Source organism: Electrona antarctica, assembly GCF_951216825.1.
Source record: "Electrona antarctica genome assembly, chromosome: 8".
NCBI classification, from domain to species: domain Eukaryota; kingdom Metazoa; phylum Chordata; class Actinopteri; order Myctophiformes; family Myctophidae; genus Electrona; species Electrona antarctica.
Window position 1 is genome coordinate 5,066,535 of NC_136789.1, and position 15,679 is coordinate 5,082,213.

Sequence of the window (15,679 nt, forward strand, 5' to 3'; positions counted from 1 at the left end):
TAGTCAGCCTTCCTGTGCCCCTTCAACGCAGGGAGCCTCACTGCCTGCTCTGTGTGGGGGCCAACCGTAAACAAAGCCGTAAGGAGCTACTAAATAGGAAATATCATATGCAGAGGTGCACAAAATGAATGCTAGATAATAATGTTCTATCAATTAGCAATGCACAAACATTGTTATCATTATAACCTATTTGGACATTTAACACCTTTAACACAACACCTGTTGTAGAACAACAGGTCACACTGTCCATGTTATACAACGTCAGAAAGAACAATGGATAGAAGCAGTGATCATTTAAGATTAGCTTATTGTCTGTTGAGGCCAATTGTACTGGATTAAACAATTTACAATGGATATCAGCAAGTAGCTACTCAGAAGAGAGTATAAACGTATTAAAAAGAAGTCAATTAGTCGTGAGTCTGTGCGCCCCTCTGGAGGAGTCATGCGGCTAAACGGCTGATGGCCCCTCAGTGACTAAGCAGGAATCAGACTGGACAGGAGCCTGTTCCCAACCCCATCTGAAACTATAGGGGCACAGCCTGAGACCATGACACATCCACTTCTCTCCACTCACCCATGACCACATCCATCTCCCTGTGCCCCCCCCCTCCCCACTGTCCCCACCTAACTGTCCTTGGAGGACAGGCCATGTGATGTTGGGACCGCGATTATGTTGGTGATGTGTCATAGTGTCTTTGTTCTTAGCCCTCCATGACAAAGGAGCCTCTTCATGGCTGCTTTTAGACCAACCGCCTGTTAGCCACCAACGTGTGTGTGTGTGTGTGTGTGGGGGGGGGGGGGGGTCTTTACTGTATATTAATGATCAAGCTATGATGGGTGTGGCGCTGTGTCCCGCACCCCTACAGTGACATCATGGTTGAATGGCTGATCCCCCTCTCTCTGTCTCTGTCTTTGTCATATAGAAGCTGTTCGTCATCATCACCTTCAGTAGACACTTAGTGGAGCAGATGGTGTCCTTCATCGGGTGAGTGAGCCTATCACGGAGCAACGTTCAGCCACTTTTTGAAAAAGAGACTGTGCGTGCGTGTGTGTGTGTGTGTGTGTGTGTGTGTGTGTGTGTGTGTGTGTGTGTGTGTGTGTGTGTGTGTGTGTGTGTGTGTGTGTGTGTGTGTGTGTGTGTGTGTGTGTGTGTGTGCGCGCACGTTCACACAAAATGTTCCTTGTGGTGGGGGGAGTGGTGGGAACACATCACACATGAGAGAGAGAAAAGAGAAAGATAATTTGAACTCTGAACTTAATGTTTTACACACCAACATTTGAGTGAGAACTGAGGACATTAATTGACATGTTTTTGAGGGAAATGGACTTTCTGACTGGTGAAGGTCATTCAAGGAGACGACCTGGCTGGGGAAAGGGAGATGTGCCCCGTCAGATCTTGAAAAGACATCTCATTACATTGTGCTCTGCTAGGGCGGAAGATCCCGCCTTTGACTTCTCAGGCATGTTTAATGACGATGAATAAATAAAACAAATAGTTTTCCACTGGCTGGATATGAGCTTGGGGCATGCCCAAGCTCATATCCAGGCTGCTTCAGAGAAGATCAAACCTTCAAAGACTGCGCTGTGCTTTATCACTCATCACATGCAATTGGCACCTTTAAAGCCAGGTCTGATAGGTCAACTGTCAGCTAACACAAAGCAAGGGCTTAATCTTGAGTATTGAAGGTGTCAAAAAAAAGTACAAAAGTATTGATATCAAAATGTACTTAAAGAACCTAAAGTAGAAAGTACTCATTATGCATAATGTCCCATTTCACAAGTTTTCAAATGTATGTCTAAACATCTTTTGAAAATAGCAGCTCTACAAGCTCACAATGTGTTGCACCGTGACACATTGTGAGCTTTTAGATTGGCTATTTTGTATATAGCGTTGAAGTGATTAATATGTTTTGTAATAATAATCCAAATTTACAAAATAACTAGTAACTACATTTTTAAAATAATTGTAGTGGAGTAAAAGTACAATATTTGCCTTTACCCGTTTTGGACTACAACTTTAGCACCACACCACACAGCCCTACACCACAATATCTACAGTTTCCATTCAAATAAAGTACCCGCTCGCAGTACCCCAGATAACTGTAATTATAATACAATATAAAGTATGATAATGTATTACAACTATGATAATTATAATACACTAAAATAGATTGAGAGTGATTATAATACAATATAATCTATTATAATGCATTACACAATTATGATCCTGGTCTAAATAAAAAGTCAGTGAGTGATCAGGCATTATGAAGTGTGAGCTTAGCCCAGCTCAGACCCACCCTGGAGATGGTACTTTAGCCCAGCTCAGACCCACCCTGGAGATGGTACTTTAGCCCAGCTCAGACCCACCCTGGAGATGGTACTTTAGCCCAGCTCAGACCCACCCTGGAGATGGTACTTTTTAGTCACTCATTTAGTACCACTTTGACACCACTCAGCCCAATTCCTTGCAGTGGAAACGCTGTTACAAGTGGGCGGTGTGGGGTGGAGTGGTGTGAGGCCATGGACTGGTAGTGGAAATCGGGCCGTAGTGGAGTAGAAGTAAATGTACTGAAAATTGGAAATACTCCAGTAAAGTAAAAGTACCTCAAAATTGTACTTAAGTACAGTACTTGAGTAAATGTACTACTTGACAGTGTACACCACTGCTTCTAGGTGTGTCCTCCTTTCTGTCCCAGACTCCCAACACGTAGTAATAATAATAATATAACAACATATATGACACATACAAGTCCTGCTGTATTGTTAAACCAATCTGGCAAGCTTGCTTACTGTTATTGGCTGGTAGATCTGCTTTGGAGGAATGGACAACGTATTTGAGCTCCCACTGCAGACTGGAGTTTCCAATTCACTGTGTGTGCGCGTGTGTGTGTGTGTGTGTGTGTGTGTGTGTGTGTGTGCGTGTGTGTGTGTGTGTGCGTGTGCGTGTGCGTGTGCGTGCGTGCGTGTGCGTGCGTGTATTTGTGTGTGTTTTAGAGGAGCCAGTATGGCACTGAACTGTTTGACTACCCAGCGTCAGTTTGTTTACCTCTGTCTTGTCTCAGAGTAAAAGTTGTTAGCACAGAGTCGACAAACGCCACTAACTGGTTTTGTGTGTGTACATTTTACCTAAAATTGGTCAAAAACACAACAAAACATAAAGGTAGCTGATGTTCTTGTGGATCCATTCCACACTGTGGAGTGTCTGTTAGCCCACAGAGGTAATGTTGAGTAAAGGTGTGTGTGTGTGTGTGTGTGTGTGTGTGTGTGTGTGTGTGTGTGTGTGTGTGTGTGTGTGTGTGTGTGTGTGTGTGTGTGTGTGTGTGTGTGTGTGTGTGTGTGTGTGTGTGTGTGTGTGTGTGTGTGTGTGTGTGTGTGTGTGTGTGTGTGTGTGTGTGTGTGCAAGTGCATGCGCACGCATGCTGGCTACCCTTGTAGAGATGCCAGGGGTTGCTGCTTTTTGAAATGGCCACTGAAACACCTGCTGGTGGGAGTGTCACCACACACACACACACACACACACACACACACACACACACACAAGAATTTTGGCTGTGCTGAAATCAAATGATGACATTGCATCAGCTCATCTGTGCCATGATGATTTATATTTCTTCTATCTTTGCTCTGCTTTTTGTCACTGTTTGTGAGATAAGATTTGGCCTAATTTTGCCTTTGGAGTATAGGCATGTTCAGATTTTCGTTTTTTGATAGATTGAATCATATGGGTTAAATATGGCTACACTAAATGGGTTAGGCTCAAATACAGTTTTATTATGTTTTTCCAACCATGAGCACTACTTGTCTGTGTGTGTGCGTGCGTGCGTGCATGTGTGCATGCATGCGTGAGAGAGAATTGTGTGTGTATGTGTGTGTGTGTGTGTGTGTGTGTGTGTGTGTGTGTGTGCGTGCGTGCGTGCGTGCGTGCGTGCGTGCGTGCGTGCGTGCGTGCGTGCGTGCGTGCGTGCGTGCGTGCGTGCGTGCGTGCGTGCGTGCGTGCCATATTGTGAAAGTTCCATCCCCCCTGGCTGTCACTGTTCACTGAGCTACAGATCGTTGGTTATTGACACGTTGCACTGTGAGGCACAATGAAGTTTCCTCCATCACAACCTGTCAACTGTCAGCTTCCTTCCTGGTTAAAGGCCTTACACCTTGACTTCACGTTTAGTTTCTCACTCTCACTTTCAGAAACAGACACACACACACACACACACACACACACACACACACACACACACACACGCGCGTGCGCACGCACACACACACACACACACACACACACACACACACACACACACACACATACACACACACACACACACACACACACACACACACACACACACACACACACACATTCAAATGTAACCCTTTAAATGCATAGTTTGCATACACTTTTATTAATAAACATGAAGTCTCCTCATCTTCTAAGCGTATTGTTATGCATGCCACGTACCCAGTGACATGTTTACTGTGCTATATATTAGGCATGCGCCTAATATATTGTAATATCATTTAACAATATGCACATTTGGGCATCTCTTCAGTCTAATATGGTTTGGTGGCATTGAAACATTTGAAAGTTATTATTGCCTCCGCCAGACCGAAGGCGTGGCCGAGACTATGTTTTCGCCTCTGTGTGTGTGTGTGTGTGTGTGTGTGTGTGTGTGTGTGTGTGTGTGTGTGTGTGTGTGTGTGTGTGTGTGTGTGTGTGTGTGTGTGTGTGTGTGTGTGTGTGTGTGTGTCCAGCGAATCTCTGGCACACACACACTCCCTGGAGGCCAGAGCAGAACAAGTTTTCATCAGTCTGTTATAGCGCCACCAGCAGGCCGATTTTTGCAAAACACATTTTTGCCTATTACACCTACAGATTTTGTCCAAAGTTCACACAAATCGGTACACAGTATCTCTATAGTCTGTGATCATATATGTGGTCATCCTGATTGGGTAAGATTGGCATCTAAAGTTTGCAGGAGTTCATCAATCATGAACGCAGCGTCCGATTGTTGTGAAACTTTGCAAACAAATTCCTGGTAGGTCGAGGAAGAAATGCCAGTGCCACCCTTTTCACTTTGGCTTACTATAGTGCCGTGAAAGGCAGAGGAAGGAATGCTACCCTTTTTTAATATTGTTCCTGCACATTTTGTCCAAATATTACGCAAATCGGTACACGTTATGTCTATAGTCATGACTGAATTCCAAATATTGCTGGCCCACAATAACCTACCTGACCTGGCGGAGACTTGTGCTCCAAGGATCACTGTTTTCGAGTTATTGTCTCCACCAGGCCGAAGGCATGGGGAGAGAGTATGTTTTGCACTCCGTCCGTGTGTCCGTCCGTCCGTCCGTCCGTCCGTTACCAGCCCCACATTTTCCAGAACGGCCTGTTATAGCGCCACCATGAGGCAGCTTTTCACATTTTTTACCTAAAACTGCACCGACCTGCGTGAAACGTTGCATGCACACTCCCTAGAGGCCAAGGACAAACCTTTGACCTGCATTTTCCGCATCTGCTTTTTATAGCGCCACCAGGAGGCCGACTTTTGTAAAACACTTTTTTTTATTACTCCTCCAGATTCTGTCCAAACATCTCACAAATCGTTACACAGTATCTCTATGGTCATGTGCTCAAGTTGGATCTGTCCGATATTTCATATTCCATCCTAATTGGCTATAATTGGCTTTCACAGTTTGCAAGATTGCCCCGTTTTGAACAAAAGCCTCAAATCATGAACGCAGCATGCAATTTACGTGAAATCTTTCACACATTTTCTTACTAGGCTGAGGAATATATCCCACCCTTTTCACATTGGCCTGTTATAGCGCCACCAACAGGTTGATTTTTGCAAAACACATTTTTGGAACAAAATGCCTCAAATCATCCAATTGCCATCAAAGGCGTATGAAGAAATGGCAATCGGTACACATGATCTCTGTAGTCATGTGATCAAGACGAGTCTGTTGGATTTCTCAGATTGTACACTGATTGGCTAAGATTGCCTTCCAAAGTTTTCAGGAGTGGCCCGTTTTGTACAACATGCTGCACATGTCCTGCTCATCCAGAATTCTATCCTCAGAGATGCTATGAGTGATCTGGCTCTGCATTTCCTCAACAAAATGAAGAAAATTGTTGCAAAAACAAATTAAAAAAAACATCCTCCTAAACATTTTGCCAAACATCACACACACTCCTATCCTCCTGGTGGAGACCTGTGCCCGGAAGGGCACTTTTTCTAGTTTGTTATGCATTGCAATTATTATAGAAATTAATACCAATAAATGTTGATTTCGTTATTGGATTATATATTCTATGCAACATTTAAGGCTACATGTTTGTGTCTCATTTGATGTTGCATTAACGGATTCGTAATCCGGCAAGGGTTTGGCCCTGTGTTTAAAAGAATATGATTGGTTCAAAAGACTAATATGCTGTTCAAAGTTGAATGTTTTTGTGGTGGGAACCCTTGCTTTTTTTTTTATCTTGAAAATGTAATAATTGTCAATGTTGAAACTGGATTTTGAACTAGGGGATTAACTATTACTATTAACCCATTCAGGCCTGACGTCGAAATTTAAAAAATATGTTTTCTAAATCATGACAATTTTCTGAAAGATTTGAGGCACATTTTAACGATTTTTCAAAAATAGCAGACCTACAAGTTCATTGCGCGCCACTCGGTGGCGCGCTATGAGCTTGTAGATCTGCTATTTTTCAATAGCTAAATTATAACATAATGTTTAAAACACCAAAAGGGGTTCCCGCCCAAAATGGGTTAATTAATGGCATAAAAGGGGGCTTTAATTCTTTATTATACTCACATTAATAGTGTTAGTGTGACATTGTGGTTATAGGTGTGTTGTTTCACGGCTCTCTTGGGAAGTGAGGGGATAGCGCTGAAGTGACCGTTGAACTTTAATGGTGGTGATGTCACTCTCACATGACATAAGGTTGTACAATTCACTTCCTTCTCCGTGCTTGGCAGGTGAGCTTTTTGGCACGGTTACAGTCAGTGACCGCACTTCCTGTACACAAACATTGTTGTAATTTAACTCTTACAATGCAAAGAATTACTCATCATTGGGTGTCCATAATCTCTCTCCCTCTGTAATGTGCTGGGCCTTCACAGCACAAAACATGCTAAATACTGTAGTTTTCCAATAATGAGTACCACAGACGAAAAACAGTCTAAGTCCAAATTTCAGACACGAAAAGGCCTCGTTGTCCTGACCCCTTATCTATCATTTTTACATTATGGATCAATAGTGTGGACTTAGACTGTTATTCGTCTGTGGCATTCAATTATTAAATATAAAAAATGTACATATCCTGAGGATGAAGTACATGAAAACGTAACGATTTCTCCTGGTAAATTCCCACATGCACGCTATGTCTACTTATTCATTTTCTGTGAAAAGAGCATCACTTTTACCATTAGTTTTATTATAATACACTGTTGAATATACACTAGGCATAGTGTGTAGGCAGTATGTGCTGAAGTGAATGCGAAGAGACAGGCATTATTAGTCTATTTATTAGTCTATTTCTGTCTGCCTGACATGTGAGGATGGAAAAAAGTGTAACTATCCTTAAATGTATAAGATATGGTCAGTACAGAGGAAAAAAATAACTTTATTATTTTATTTTATGTTGTTCTGTGGCAGTACAGGATTATGCCAAACTAATTCATACACTTTATTTATTTATACACTAACAATGTTAACAAATTGCAATATACCTTAAATGAGGTAAGCTACAGATTTATATTTAAGAAATATTATGTTTCAAAGGTTTTTCATTTTTTTTTTTTTTTTCTAGAATTATGTGGACATTAATTAATACAAATGATTTTTTTTAATGTTGTCAAATATCTGCATTTGAATTAATGGAATGAATTTGTTGGGCCATAATTCAACTTTTTATGTTTTACGTATATTAATGCCCCACAAATCATACAATATCCCACAAATAGTAAAAAGTAAAAAGTAGTTTTTATATATATATATAAAAGGAGTGGTTTTTGACATATGAAGTATCACCGAACAGCGAGATTTAATGTAAATGAAAAATTGTGCCTGTAAGAATGAATCATGTAATTCAGGAGTTTGTATCTCTGGCTACAACTGTCAGCAGTAGCTTTCTACACTTCTGTTAACAGTTTCTAATAGCTGGAAATAACCTGCAGAAAGTCTCCCAAAGAGCTTTGGTTTCAACCCGAGGAGAACATCAGTTACTTACAATTTCCACTATATTTCTCTTATCCAAAGCTTGAGAAATATTGGAATGCTGGAAAATATCGACAGCTCATTGGTTTACATGCATCAACAGAAGATGTCTTGTTTTACATTTTTTTAGGGAAATTGTACTGTGGGGATGTTTTACAAAAAGAAAAGTGTGACCTTTTGGTCTCATAATGTAACACTAAACTAGTTTCACTCTTGTTTTCCCAGGGCATTAACATTCGAGGTTGAATCGATAAAGGTGACTCAAATGGTCTGCCAGCAGTACCAGGATGTATAAATAACGGTAGAATGTCTTTGAAGTGCCATAAAGTCCCTGTAAAACCGTCTTTGCATTCCTTTTGGGTTGATAACAGACATCGATAAGCAGGTCACATGAAGATCTGTGATCATACTTGTTAGGGCCCCTAGGCTTCATGACTAATGTCCTTCTGCCTTCGCTCCAGGACAGTGATGCGTATCCAGTCATTGTTCTGCTTATGAAAATTCACCGCATTCATATCCACCACCTTTTGATCAGAATCTGAGTTGATCTTTTATATGTGATGGATGTCATCATCATTATTTATTTCAAGGTTGAGGTTCTCCCTGACGAGCTAAAACGCTCGTCAGGGATACCTTCTATACTTGCCGGACAATCTAGCTCAACACACACACGCACGCACACACGCACGCACGCACACACACACACACACACACACACACACACACACAACATGCGCTCACACACATAACCTTGTCAGTCTTAAAGTACCCATTACAAAGGAATTTGAAAACGTGTATATCATAAACAGATATACTTAAAGACATTTCAGTTCTCCGCTGGAAGAAACTGCAGTCACTCAATGTTAATAGTATTTGTAACAGTAGCACAATTTGAAATGTTCACCCTATGGCCAGAAAAAGTCTGTGTGTTTGACTATAGGGTTTGACTGGATTGCTGAATTCCTACAATGAGTCAATGACCATAATGCTTTGGTGCACTTCCCCTCCTTGTGTAGAGGGGGTAGGCTGCGTGGAGGTGTGACTTACTTGTAGTCCACGAAGGAAGTGACACCACATTTTCATGCCAAATTTTGGTTATGAACATGGCGCCATGACTAAAATATCTAAAAACACATTATATTACACATAAAAACCCCAGGAAAGTGTTTCTTGTGTCCTAAACATCATTCAAATAAGATAATAAATAATGTAATAAAATGGGCAAACACCTTACTGTATGTCTGCATGATTCAACATAGTTACCCTCCTTCAAAAGAGTGGTAGACGGTAATACGGTACCAACCAGAACTCACTCACTCACTCACTCACTCACTCACTCACTCACTCACTCGTAGTAATTTCACAATGTGATATCATCCAAGACTAACGGAAAAGGCCAGTCCTCCCTGTGTTGGTCTCCCTCGCCGTCTTCTCATGGTCAGGGCCTCATGTGAGTCAGCCAGACGGTGATGTGGAGCAGGGACAACCCAAACATGCACACTGTAATGGACTAGACAGATATCCTGTGTTAATAACGCTGTCGGCCCATTGATGTGATATGAATTCCTCCTCACTTAGCCGCTCCACCACCGGTCCTTTTGATCTAGCTGTATTTAGACACAGTTGGCTCAGTCTGGTTAATGGCACATATTCAACAGTGATGATGATATATAGAAATACGTTTAAAAAGAAAAGAAAAGGTCTCCCCCACAATGATGAAGAGAAAAATGATGAGCATTGAAGTGTTAAAGTGCTGACTCATTGTCTCCAGTGCTAAATTGTCTACATGTTGTCAGTGGTATGTGTGGGAATGGAGTTGATTCCTCTATGGATAGGCAATAAGGGAAATGACCATTTCAGCACTTTTCAACCTATGTTCATATAATTGGTCCTCACTAATAATGATAAAATAGCAAAGAATATTCTACTCAGTCTGTGTCTTATACTGTAGGAGGTCTGTGGGCAGTTCAGAAACCTATCTTCCAGTACGCGTTCCACACCCCCACAGGGGGTGCAGTGTCCAGTGTCGAGTCGGTCGGACCCACGGTTGTCCAGAACTGCCCCAAAAAGGTCTATCTGGGTGGGGCATGCATTTCCAACTTGCATCGTTCCAAGTAGACCAGTGCCCAACGGGCACCACTGTAGAGGCTCCAACGCTCTACTTGACAATGAATGGAGAATTTACGTCTTATGTGTCTGAGCAAATCGGTATTTGTGTCCTACACAAAGATTACATTCCCTTTGACAATGAATGGAGAATTTACGTCTGTGTCTGAGCAAATCAGCTATTTTGTCCTACACAAACATTAAATTCCCATTGACAATGAATGGATAATTTATGTCATAAATTATGTGTCTGAACAAATCAGCTTAGTGTCTATTTTTGTCCTACACAAAGATTCCCATTATAGGCCCTCATTTATCAATGGAGTGTAAATTCTGCCTTAAATTCGAGCATGGGTTTTAGCATAAGCTCACGTCGGCACGGCATTTTTTAAGTGATTGTAAACAGCTGATCCATGGTCAGGTTTAAATCAATCTGGCACGCCCTATGAGTTAGTTACTACTGATACCAAGTAGCCTAATATGAGATTACTTTTTAAAGGAGTAATACATAACTTATTACACTTTGTGAGTAACTTACCCAACCCTGTTGTTTACAAATTGTCGAAATTGACCCTTTTTTATACTTTCAGTTAAATTGAAAATTGACTGGACATTACTGTGTGCGTGCTTCCCTTCAAGTTGAATGGCTGTGATCAATAATCGGTCATCTTGATTGAAGGCCCGTCAAATCAACCCTCTCGGTGTCGATCCAACATCTTGTATTGCACCAGAGAAATCCAAGACGACGTTGGGTATCACTGTCTGAGGAGAGGCCTGTCGATGTTAGTGTCTGGGGAGGGACGCCATTGAGGTGCAGCTGGCCTCCATTTAATTGGCTGAAGGGGGAACCCTCCATCTGTCCATTTTTTCCTCCTAGGCAGAGGTACATTACCAGCACAATACAGCCACAAATAATATTTTACTGCTGCTAGCTTACAGCCGGACTCCCATTTGATCTCTGGGAGCCCAATCTAGAATCTACACTGATCCTCAGTGGTAATTTAACTGTGGACGTATCCTTACATCCATTTGGTTCCATTTATTCACTCTCAGAGTTGCAAAATGTAAGTGTCAATTTAGTTCAGTCAACTCTCAGTCATTTATTTACAGGGCAACATGGGTTTGTATGAGCAACCAATTATAATGGAACTTATTTCACTGGAAACACTACATTTCATACATTCATAGCATACAAAAAGTACCATTGTTTAAGATTACTTATTGCTCGTCTACACAGGCACATCCAGAGTGTTAAGTTAGCTCTGAAAGTAACTCAGAGTCAGGATTTTGCTTTGTAGCAACAAATCATTTGTCTGTCTTCCCTGACACCACTTGACCAGAAGAAAACACCAATAACTGCAGATTAGGGCTTTAATCAGGCATGTGATGCAGGCTTGTGTGTTGAATATGAGTTTGCTGTTGCACATTTTGTTTAATTGATACTAAGCAGGTACAAACTTGCTTGGTATTATTTCCAAACCATTAGTCTGTCAAGCCAGGCAACTCTTCCACAATCTTATAATGCTACAAAATGTCTGTAACTACTTCTCCTGAAAGTCACTAACATAAGCTGTCATTAATTTCTGTTCATGACATTTTCTTTTTTAAATATCTTTTAAAATATATTTTTGAAATCCCCTTTATTCTAAGCTTAACCTAGATATGCTTTAACTAATTTGAGTTAGTATATTTTATTTACGCTCCTCAAAAGTGGGTGAGAGGGCGTATATCCACTGTAGTGTCTTTGCATTTTCAACGTCTCCGTTGGTGGAAACGCTTGAAAATTGGTAGTCTCAAAAGTCTTATCTCGAGAGACTGTGAAAAGCGGTCATACTATTACCTTATTATTATTATGTCTTAATAGACAATGCTAAATAGATAAGGGAGCTTATCTGCAAAAAGAAAAAAAGAAAAAGTAGTATTCATTCAACCATTTCAACAACAGCCAACTCACTCACTATAAATAGCCCTCTTTGAGCAATATGAGCAAATTCTTCCCATTAGCCCAATCTGCGGAAAGGGGAGTATTTTTGATTTTAGTCACACAGGGAGGGACCCAACAACTCTGGTCACCTGAGGAGCCCGCTGACAAAGATGGCATTGATCCGGCCTTCCATGGCCTGCCCTGTTCTCCGCGAGGGCAAGCACAGTCAGACGCCTCATTTAGGATGACAGGATCAGAGTGGAACAGAACGGGACAGGGGGGGAGAGAGGGATGGAGCGGCAGGTCGAGGGCGACTGCCTTTTTTTTATATGGCATCGTTAAGTTTAACGTGAGGCACGACGGGGAGTCCCTCCTCTCATCTCCTGTGCTTTCATTCCCATTACCTTGGCCCCCGGTGGCCAGAGATATATAGTTGTAATAACAGCGTGAAGAGGTTTGTCTCCAAGCCAAAAAGAGGTTTTACCTCAGCATATAAGAATAATATTCAATCATTCAAAATGACTTGTTGCAGGGCTCGTATACTGTAGACCTATTTATGTGCTTCATGAGACACTGAGGAACTCTGAAGGGGTACATAGTGATCTAAATGTAATTATAGCTTTGATGTGTGTGTGTGTGTGTGTGTGTGTGTGTGTGTGTGCGTGCGTGCGCGTGCGTGCGTGCGTGCGACCGTGCGAGAAAGAAATAGAAGAAGGCAAGGTCATATACAGTAGAAGTATGCCTCAGGTCTGGTTTAATGTCTTGAGTTAGCTTTTAGTGTAATCCCAGTGCTTTTTGCTTTACTCATCTCTGATTCACTTGTTTTAGTCTCTTGTCATCCCCTTGCTGGCTCAATCAGACTTGCGCGAGTCACGGCTATGGAGTTTGTAGGCATCCTATAGCCCCACATGGAACCTCTATGTGCAGTAGCTCCGAGATGAGGTCCCACGGCATCAGGTGCCGGCAGAGCAGGACACTGGCAAATATTTGCCACGATACACAATAAAGGTCGGCCCCCCTGCTCTCAGATGTTTTATTTTTTCACGGGCAATAAAGTCTAACTCATGGGTTGAAACGAGCGTTTAAATTGCTTATTTAGTCAGGGGAAGAGGGGGAGGTGTGTGTGTGTATAAGAGGAATCATCCCAGATATATGTAGCCACAGTCACCTATCGGTAAAAACAACCTCTTTCAATATATATACTTTAAGACATGTTATTGAATAATTAAATAATAGTGTGCATGCATGCACACAGCTCCATGCACATTATTTAGGGATGGCGGTGTTGTGACTCCTATTTCCACTAGTAGTACTGATAAGTGAGTTGGGGTGTGCTGTACATTTTCAAAAACCACGTCAGACTCCTTCTTTAGTCGCCTGCCAAAATGATTAATGTTGACATATATAGCTGTATGTCATCATTCAACCACTGCTTGTCAAGATGGTCAATGTGGCCTTTATAAATGTATATAATAACATTTTAAATACGGTATATGATGTTATATAATGTTATAAATCACATGGTCTTTATAAATGTTATGGGGAAACCTGCTCTGATTAGGAGAGATGGCTAACTTGGGGATGGTGTGAGGTTCATTTCTACACATGGAGGATGTTTTTGACAAACGATGCCCCTCATGACCATCTAGTTGTGACCAGGAGGCAGACCTGCGGCCGTACACGCTTCTCTGTGCAATGTGCTTCCCCTAAATCACCATAGAGACTGTTAGATTACACTAGAAGGGACAGCTGGGAGGAGAGCCAACAGTGTCAGGGAGTATACTGATGCGGGGGAGGCTTTTTTTCTAGTTTATTATAATTATTAAAGCAAATTAATTTTGCCTGTTTAATTAGTATTAAACCTGATTTGGGTTGTTCATCCATGTATATCCATTTTCGGTGCAAGGCACTCACACCGAAAATGATCTACAAGCTCATAATGCATTGCAGCTCGGTTGTGAGCTTGTAAATCGTCTATTTCTAGGTGCAAGACACCACTGCAAAACTAAGAATCAGGCGGAATTCTTCCAGATGAGTCCATACTGTTACCAATATACATTTCAACTTTTCAAGTATGTTGTAGCTTTTGACAGCTAATCTATGTGGTTGTCAAAGCAACGGGTTTCTGTTGGCATATGATCCACATATAATACTCAGCTGACCCAATGAGTTGGTGTCTTTATGACACATATGATATTAAAAGACCAAACAAGGGTTGAATATCATTGAATATGACTCACATACACTTTACGTTACTTTTTGAGTGGTGTAAACCACTCCTACAACTGGCTTTTTTGTGCAGAAAAAATGAGCATGGTTGCTATGTTCAAAATAATTTCTGACGTAATTAAATCACACCCGGGTGAACTGGATGACCGTAGCAACCATGCTCATTTTTTCTGCACAAAAAAAGCCAGTTGTGAAATCACATCCGGGTGTGATTTCATTACGTCAGATCAGAGCTGATCAGGCTATATAATACCTTACCTTATATAATACCTCACATCGGACAAAAACTCCAGCTGAATCAACTTCATGGTCACAAATCATCACATCAGAAGACGACCCTACCTAGCCATGGAGAAATGGGCTGTGGTCTGACGTCAGACATTACGTCAGACCACAGCTGATCATGCTATATAAAACCTTACACCACTCAGTTCACACGGGTGTGATTTTTTTTCCTATACACAGGTTTAATGTTTGTCTTTAGTTCAATGTTTGTTTTGTAAACACCATTGACCATGAAGGGAAAATATACGTCATAATGTGTCATTTACGTCATATTGTCTCTTTATTGTTAATGGCGTTTAATGTTTGTGTTTGCACCGTTTGTTACATCACCATAACATCACCTAATCAACATGAGTTAGACTTTAATATTCACACGGGTGTGGGTGTTTTATTTTTATTTAATAATTAGAATAATTATAATATAATTAGAATAATTACTAGATTTACCTTTTTTTACATTCAGGCTTCTCTGGCTAATATTCATATTACCATTAAGAAGCCATAGGCGTTTGAATTTAGTCAGTAAAATAATAAATTCTCCAGGGACTTATTTCGGCTAGATTTTAAAGATCAATCCACGCTTTTACTTAAATAACATTGTAATTACATTAAAACACAAAGGTTATGTAACTTGAAAGAAAATATAGTTACCGTAACTGTGTTTGATTATACCTTTGAATATGTTCTACAGTAATGTAAAGTAGGCTACTATGCATAACTCGTAGTCAGTGTGCTAAAGAATTGTCCTTTAATGGGACAGTATGCATCAAGATTCAAGATACAGCTAATATTCAACAATAACAAATATATATACAAGTATGTGTCTAACTAATTAGATAATGTATGAATAGATATAATAATAAATGTCGACAAAGTAGTATGGGCAATGTCATCCGGCTACACAGTGGGAGTATG

The 15,679-nt window shown here is 41.0% G+C and overlaps 1 protein-coding gene across 3 annotated transcripts in view; it reads left to right on the top strand.

Annotated features, from left to right (window-relative positions):
- LOC306928488 (vacuole membrane protein 1-like) overlaps positions 1 to 15,679 on the top strand; it is an 84,510-nt gene that overhangs the window by 58,194 nt on the left and 10,637 nt on the right. For all 3 annotated transcript variants that reach the window (XM_079508647.1, XM_079508649.1, XM_079508648.1), the window contains one exon: positions 924 to 985. In XM_079508647.1, coding sequence (XP_079364773.1) covers positions 924 to 985 — 62 coding nt within the window. The remainder of the gene's footprint in view (positions 1 to 923; positions 986 to 15,679) is intronic.